General features: G+C 40.2%; 1 protein-coding gene across 1 annotated transcript in view; it reads left to right on the top strand.

The window, feature by feature from the left end:
- The first annotated feature begins 2,737 nt into the window (after nt 1–2,737).
- Nucleotides 2,738–8,713, top strand: part of Samd3 (sterile alpha motif domain containing 3) — a 55,903-nt gene continuing 49,927 nt past the window's right edge. The window contains 3 exon segments of the mRNA XM_010639164.1: nt 2,738–2,816; nt 3,431–3,620; nt 7,245–7,352. Coding sequence (XP_010637466.1) covers nt 2,738–2,816; nt 3,431–3,620; nt 7,245–7,352 — 377 coding nt within the window.

The raw sequence follows: 8,713 nt of genomic DNA, 5'->3' as shown, positions 1-8,713 counted from the left end.
CTGCAACATCCCAGAGCACAAGATGCCTTTGTTCTTTGTCCCCGTGAGACCACAAAATTCCCAGACATTGTACCAAGGGACAGTCTCACCCTGCTTTTGCACCTCCACTCCGTTTTCTTCACAAGCAGGACCTGACTTCCGCTACATGACTGTCCCTTCCCGTACAGCTGTACTGCGGCGGAAGGCGCTCTTTCTGGGGCAGGGGGAGTCACCGATCCAGGAAATGGGAGCCCACCTAGCAGAGGATGTGTGCTACCTGAAAAGCTCCTGGGAATCTCTGCAGTGTCTGCGGTTTTTTATCCCAGGAAAACGAAAATGCAAGCAGAAAGAAAAATGACAAAATGTTTTCATATTTCCTGCCTCTGTGTGGTGGATGTTTTTATATTACGTTGCCTGTGAAGAATAGAAACTATGTTCACAGCTGCTTGCCCTGTCATCTTCCTTGCAGTTTTAACAAATTTACTAAACAAAATCTGTTCACATGCAGGGTGCTTTACCCAAAGTCTTATCTCTTCCCAGCTTCAATTAGATGAAGCACTTTAATATTTAATACTTTTTTATTGAAGTATAAGTTAATTAAATAATGAGACTGGCTAGGGTGGAGCATTCACACATAATGCTGTTATTAGTTCCCTTTAGGCATTTTTTTAGTATTGTGCCTTGCGATGTTTAGGGATAATAGTGGCCCTCACAGTTTGGAATCTTTTCAGATGTCTCTGAAACTCAGAGTAAACCTACCAGATGCATCTCTTCTCATTTGACATATAGTTTATTCCTTCATGGTGCAAATCATAAATAATACATCCCTTATTTATGGGAGACGAAGTTGCAGGTTGCTGCTTAAAAGACATTCCATTGCTTAAGTAGTGATACGATTTTATTTTATTAAATATTCAGAGCAACTATGGGCAGAAACTATTTTTTATTTTGTTATATTCATATCACATTATAATTTCATAACTCCTCTGTTTTTACCAGAAGTAGAACTGAATTAAAAAATCTGCAAATTAGAAAATATGTGTTTGATCCTGCATACTTCCTTTATTTTCAAAATTCTTTTTACCTATCAGCGATGGGCTATGAAGCAATGTCTTCTACTCTGCATATCTTTTAATCTTAGAGTTTAGAGAATTGTATTTTCTTTTTTTTTTTCTTACTTTTCTAGTTTTTTTTCTAAGGCCTGCTCTTCACAAGGAAGCCAGAAGTGTGACAGAAAGGTGTGATTTTTAATTTACACCAGTGTCTCGCAAATAATGACTTTTCACACAAGGATGTTGCTACTTAGCCTAGGGAGGAGCTCAGTGGCTACTGTCTGTCTTGAAAAATTAAACCCAGGCTGTAATTCAGAAAGGCTTCTTCTACATTTAACCCTTGTTTTCAGTTATCAGTTCAGCGTTTGTGAATACTTAGGAGCCCATGGTTTATTCCTTTGAAAAGTACTTATTTTCTAGGAAATTATTTTTGAAGGCTGATATTGTCAGATGGTCAGGCATGAAAGGTAAACATTTTTCCTCTTCTGTTCTCATCATGAGATGGTAATTGTGACTTCTTTAAATATATAAAAAATAAACATACCAGAATATTTACCTGTAGAGCTTCCAGCAATAAAATTTGAGTACATGATCTAATTAGTATCTTTATCTTATCTTATAATTCCATTTCTGTAAAAGTAGTTTTTCCTGTCTTTACACAATAGTCACTGAATTATTGTACTGATACATTTATTATTTAGATTAAAATTTGAAACTGAAAGTGCTATTAAATGATTAAGATGTTTTAAATTTCTGCCAAGTCCATTAAAAGTCCTTTGGATTAAATTGTAAAAACAGGGAATAAATTGCTCAAGGAAAATAGGAAAAATTATTCAAATTAGTATGCATAATTTAAAATAGAAAAAAATTAAAATTGCAGAATAGCAGCATGCAAAAATAGCTAGAATGTAAAGAAGCAATCTTGCAAACTCCGTATATATTACTTTCATTTGGAAAATTATTAACATGTTTAATTATTTTCCAATCTTGAATCCGCCACACTAAGGTTTTAAAAATACCAGTTTATTCTAGCTACCTTACTAATCCCAATAGTGCTCAACAAAGTTCTAGAACTGAATAGAATACATAAGAATAACATTGGAAGAAAGGACAAACACACTGAGATTCTCCTGGGAAAAGTGGCTCCTACTTCCTCTTCTTGCTGAAGGAATAAGGAGAAATGGTTACAAACTAGCTTGCCTGGCTGGGAGCAGCAAGGGGTTAACCAGTCTTAGTTTACTAGGTATCTCAGTCAGGCTTTTATCTGATCCCTCTCTCCCTTTCTCCCCTGCCCACCCTTTTTGTAAATGTCAACCACTTTCTGATGATTTCACACCTTTCTTTTCTTTGTGAAGAAACCTTGGTGTTAATGGTAAGGGATTGGGTCCCATTGTAGGCTGGGGCTGTGTGTTAATAAAGCTGAGGGATGCCTGTGGGGAAAAGTAGAAGGTGGAGAAATTTGAGAAATGAGGCCAGGCAATAAGTTAAAATCTGTCTTGCTTTTAAAACGAGTCTTTGCTTTCTTAGCAAATTGTAAAAAAATAATAATAATTTTAGAAGAGCTTATTATTGAGAGTCTAAAAGAGTCTACCAGAGAAAGGATCCAACTGTTTAGAAAAATCGAAGAGCGCCAATCAGGCAAAAAACACTGGAGAATCTTTCTCTGGCCTTTCTTTCTACAGGTGTATTATTTATAAGATAAAACAATGGAAACTTGGTCAGTTGATCAGGTCTGCAGTTGGTTGGTGGAGAAAAACTTAGGAGGGCTAGTTTCCAGGTTTCAAGGTGAGTTATTTACACTTTCAAATGATTTCTCTCGAGCAACCCAGATACCCTGAATGCCCTCTGCTGTTGGAGATTGCCTTTGTTCCCCACTGTCTGCACATGTGCGAGTGTAGCTGTGGGGATGCTGCATCAGAGAACTTTTCATGTCTTTATAGACTGTGGCAGTTTCTTCCATTTACTGAGTGCCTTCTCGAGAACGTAATATTTCAAGAACTGTCTGTCTTAGGTGTTTCTTAAAATGCATGTTGGATACATGCACGTTGTGTTCTTTTGCCTCATGTAGTCAGCTGTGTTTTATTTACAGATACTGGATATTGGCGAGGAAGTTTTACTTAGAATAATTTCTCAAGATCTCTTTTTTGCCTTATAAAAATGTTTGTTAGAATGGGAGTGGGTAAGGTCGTGAATGTGAAAAGAAAAAAGTTTTTATTGTGACTTCCTGTCCTCGTTCCTTCTTAGGAGTAAACATCCGGTAGGAAGTAGGCAATATCAAAATGTGGCTAATTTGACAAAAATGTGGCTAATTTTATAACTACAGAGGACAACTTTGGTTGTGCCCGTTTGTAGTATCTGTGTTTTCCTGGGATTCCATAAGGAAATTATTTTCTTCCCAGAGGAAGAAATCAGTGGGGCCGCTCTGCTAGCACTGAATGATCGGATGGTTCAGCAACTGGTGAAGAAAATTGGTCACCAGGCTGTTCTGATGGATTTAATTGAAAAATACAAGCAGAAGAGCCAAGGACTGAGGCCTCCGGGATGCCCTAGAGACGCAGCGCCAGGGACCCAAGCGGAAGCAGCCCCCGAGTGAGTATGCTCTGAGCGCCGGGGTTCGAGTCTCTGCTTTCCCAGGGAGCAGCTCATGCGGGGTTAAAACTCTTTGAAAACCGTAACTATTTCCAGCTGGTTTGTGTGTTCAGTATTTCTAATAATGCTCTTTGCTAAATTTTTTTTTCAGCTTTAATTGAATTTATTGGTACATTTTAGGGATACAGTACAGTTACATTCATTGTTGGGATCTTGTACCTCTACATAACAAGTCTTGATTCTCATTTTTCCTCTTACCCCGGCCCTCCCTTCACCCCCTCCTCCCCTCCCCATCTACAAACACTTTATTTTCATCTTTTCATTATCTGACATTTTTTTCTTTTCCCTTTTTACCCTTCTCCTACCAATCCCACCTTCCCTACACCTTTAGCTCCTTTCTTCCCATTTCTAAATGTCAGTAATCTTATTAGGATCTTCTGTATTATTGCAGTTTATTCACACCAGGGAAACTATTCGGTATTTACACATGTGTGACTTATTTATTTCACTTAGGAGTATATCTTTACTAAATCTTATGCATCAATACGCATCATTTTTGTTCACCTCTCTTGAACATGATGCCAGCCGTTAGGGAAGGACTGAAGGCAGCAGACCCCACCCAGCTCCCGGGGGAACGAGTGGCCTACGCGGATGCGGAGGTGGGAATGAATTCCTGCAGCTGAGGCTCCCACCCCAGCGACTGCAGAAGGCATCTCGGATTTTCCCCAAAACTGTTTCCCTGTGCGTTTACGGTGTACTTCTTTATTTGCTCTGGATTCACTTTGTAGCTAATTTTTACTCCCAAAGGCTTCACAATGCAATTTGCCAGCCACCCTTTGCCAGAGTGAATATTTTAATTCTCAGAATAATAAATGCTGTGATAGCTCCCCACAGGAATCATGTAGAAGAATTTGTGGTGGCCAATAAAAGCCCTGGGACTTGAGGGAAGTTTTGTTTTTGGTTTAGGGTTTTTATCACTGTCTCCTGCAATGATAATAATAAAAAAAAGATATGACTACACGATTTATCAAATTAAAATTTTAATTTTAGAAATTTATATTCCAGATTCTTACAGGTATTTAGATTTGGTGTTTTCATAGACAAGACTTTTTGCGAGATGTGTAAGGTTAGATATTTGCCAATTATTCATTGATTTTAAAAATTAGATGTGAGGGCCAGGATTTAGCTGGGGCAGGGACTTAGCTGAAAGGTTCTAACGCCTGCCTTGCAAGGGCAAGGTCCAGAGTTCAATCCCTGGTACCAAAAACAAAACAAAATAAACAAAAAACATTAGATGTGATGTTTGATGTTACCCTTTCTTTTTTACCTTTTTAAAAATGAAATCTGTAGTAATAAATACTTTTTTCTTACTGGTAAGCAGTATGATGCTAACAGAGACCAAGCATAAGTAATTTGATTTCCAGAATATTTGGTTATTTGGAGCATGGAGAGGTCAGGTAACCTTGGAAGGCTGGTTTCCAGTTGGACTAGAAATTCTCCCAACTGATTTACTTGAATGATTTCTCCCAAACATTGCTTTGGTGCACTTTTGAATATGTGCTTTTTGGTGAAATTCCCATTGCAAGCTCCTAATCCTTTTTAGCAAAAGGGAGGGTGTAAATTTCAAAGAGAGTGTAAAGTAATTTCCGGGCATGTTTGGATGAGTAGAGCTTTAGCTCTGGAAGTTCTCTCAGTTGACTGGAATCTTGATATTGCCTTGGGCACAGCTTAGAAGAAAACAGGCAGCCTTGTTTCCACTGCAGATCAGTTCATAACGTTCTCTAGTAAATGAGAACTGGTTGGATTGCCAGGAAATCTGGGCTTCATTCCTGGTTCTTCCACTCACTGGGATGATTATATTAAACGTTGGCGCTCCTGTTTCTTCTTCGTGAAAAATCACCTAACTCTCGGTTAATTCCCACTGGTGGGAGGAGGATCATAATCTGTGAACAAATCTCTCCTCCCTTTCCCAGACCAGAATAGCCCTTTGTTAAGTATGGACCTTTGTTAATCTGGTTGAGAAAGTTAGTTTCAGAGGTACCCAAGAGAAGGAATATTGTACAGGGATTTATGAGTAGGCTCTTGTTGCCCTACCCGGTAAGCAGCTGGCTAACTTTAAGAATTGCATTGTCTTGATTTTCGGTTAAAGAGTATTCTCATGCAGAGTTACAACTGCATGTGAGAAGAAAATGCTTGTTGGTTATACTCGCTTATTATCCAATATATTTGCCAAACGAACTGTAACTTGACAAATATACTCTGAAGTGAGAATGACATTAGAGAAATATGAAAATATACTACTTCATTAAACTCTTTGTAGAAAGTGCTTAATGTCAGAAACTAAGTTTAAGAAAGAACTGTGAAGTTAGGTATAAAACACTTGATTTCAAACCTCTGTTGTGATATTTGCTAATTCTTTAAATTTGGGCATTTGTTTGATTTTTCCCCAGTTTTAGCTTATTCAACTCTAAAATGAAGTGGGTGGCCCTGAAAGCCTACAATGGCTCTCTTGATCTGAGAGAGATGGTTTCAACTTGAGTGGAAATTCCATTTAGTGGTTAGTGGTTGTTTGGTCTGTTACTGTGCCAAGCATTTGCAGGTCATGTCTGGACAGGCTATCTGACGTCCTATTTAGAGCCTAGCAAATGATAGGTGCTCTGGTGAAGATCTAAAATGTCTCCCAAAACTCATAGGTTCAGAATTAGGGCATTTAGAAGGTGTTTGAATCATGGGGCCACTGCACCTGTAAGTGGATTTATAGCCGAATGTGTGGTTAGAAGGTGGAGCCAGGGTAAAAGAGGTGGGTCCCTGAAAGCACACCCTATAAGAATGGATTCTTGTTTCTGGCTCAGCCCTTCTCTCTGCCTCCTGGCCCCCATGGGTTGATAATCTTATCTCTGCCATTACCTTTTCATCATGCTGTCTCTTACCTTGGAGCCAGAAAACCATGGACTAAACCATATCAAGCCCCGAGCCAAAATAAACTTCTTCTTTAAGTTGCCAGTATTAAGTTCTAACAAAGGAAAAGTAACTAATACGGTAGGGAGTATTGGGATTTTGGCTGTTGTTGAATCTGATAGAAAAATCATTGGACAGGAATTTGGAAAAAAAATTGAATACAAAGCCTGGGAGTACCACCGACTAACCTGGAGTCATGAGCAAGTTGATTTCCTCCTGAATGTTGGCTGCATCACGAAGAAAGTGTTGCAGGTAGTGGAGTAGGTTTCTAGGATGATGACTTATCACAGACAATAAATGTTTTTCCCAAATGCCAAGGAACAGAGGAGAGATCTGACAGGTGTAGCCATTTTATTTTGCTAAATGAAAATATTAACTAAGACTGGCATACTCTGTTATCACTGTCATTTCATAAAGAAAAGTACTGTCTTAACACAACTTAAAAATATAAAATTGGTGTAAGTGATGTGATAACCTGGCATCAGTCTGCTTCCGAGCACACAGGAACCTCATGGTGAGATGGCTGCAGGGGTCCTTCTCTTGTACTTAGTCTTGAGTCCTGCGTGATTTTGGGCGGGTTTCCTCTGCCTTCAGAGGCAGTGTGAGGGCAACGGTTGTGGCTCTAGTCTGACAGGCCCTGAAGCCGCTCTTCCCTTTTGGTAACAGGGTGGAGCAATGCTGCAGTCCAGCCACCCGCGGGGAGCAGGTGCCGCCTTTCTCTCCAGCCGAAAGCCTTGACAGTGGGCAGATTGACCACAGAGTCCTGAAACAGAGGTGAGGTGGCCTCGCTAAGTCATTCGGAGGCCAAATGACAGCACTGTTCGTTATTTTTATGAGATTTCTTGTGATCACATACATTTCTATTTTAGCAGGGAATTTTTATCAAATGAAGATATCTGGTGAAATGTGAAGGTCAAATTTTCTCTGTATCGAAAACGGAAGGTTTTAAAGTGATATTATGTACCTCTTTTGAGTATACTTTCTTAGGAAAACAAAAAATGAATTTCTCCATCGTAAACTTCCTCTGTGATTTACAGTGGCCACAGACAGATGCATTTATTCAGTAAATCACGATCTACAGAAACGTGCCTTTGCTGAGCCTTGCTTTGCATTCTGCGTTTTTAACCAGTTGCTTTAAGGTAGCGCTTCTTGACAGAGGTGCTGTTTTGGTAAGGAGTTCCTTCATGTTCCTACCCTGGGTTTTACATGTAATAGTTTGGTGTACAGATTGCACTGGAACAAAGGAACTGTAGACCCCAAGAACCCCATGTAGGAATGTGGTGTTCAGACAAAGTCACTGGCGTGATAGCTCAGAAGAGGGGCCTCAGTAGCCTTCAAAACCTTCTCAGTCACCTGGTCCAGGCAGTCCATGCATCTGTGTCTGACGCATGGTGTCTCAAGTTGCTAAGAACAAGTGCATTTCCCTATGTGCGTAACCACTGAAAAAGAGACTGTCCTCCTGGGCAGCAGCCACGAAAGGGCATGGTCCTTGACAGTTTTTATACCCTTTACTCTGTCACTTTATTTAGTGTTCACATTAGTCATTCAAGGGAAGCATTAGTCTCTCTGCTTGGTAAACAAATCAAACACAGAATTAAAGAAGTCTGGGGTTTCTAGCTAGTTTTCCCAAATGCGATCTCCCAGAATGAGGGCTCGGCATCCTTCATCCACAACTCCTATTTGGGATGGTGATTGAGAGGGTGGAAGAGGACTTTCTAGGTGGGCAGTCAGACCCTTGGCCCGAACTATGATTCAGAAAGTGTAAAACATGTTTTAATTCTCTCCTCTCTGCGCATGGGTGTGCATTCATTCCTAGAATTTGCCTTCGCTCGCGCCAGGTGTGTGGAGTAGGCCTAAAGTTTTCAGCTACGCCTTCCAACATGAAGCTGCTCACACAGTCATCTCTTCGGTCACTACCGAAGTGAGTGAAGACAAAATGGTGATTAGGCCCCAGTGCCACCCTCCCTGGTACCTGTCTCTGGTCCTTCTCTGCAAAATGGGAGCAATAGCCCTTTCTCATGGTGCTTCTGTGAGCCCTGAAATAGACAGCCTAGTGCTCAGCAGAGAACAAGCCCAGAGAAGCTGTTCAGGTGAGGTTCTGACCCTCCTTAGGGGTTGTTTACCTGACTACAGAG

This window comes from Fukomys damarensis, unplaced genomic scaffold (assembly GCF_012274545.1).
Source record: "Fukomys damarensis isolate Sample0158 unplaced genomic scaffold, DMR_v1.0_HiC HiC_scaffold_14, whole genome shotgun sequence".
NCBI classification, from domain to species: Eukaryota; Metazoa; Chordata; class Mammalia; order Rodentia; family Bathyergidae; genus Fukomys; species Fukomys damarensis.
The sequence above is the reverse complement of the archived record's forward strand: the minus strand, read 5'-3'. Positions and strand labels throughout refer to the sequence as shown.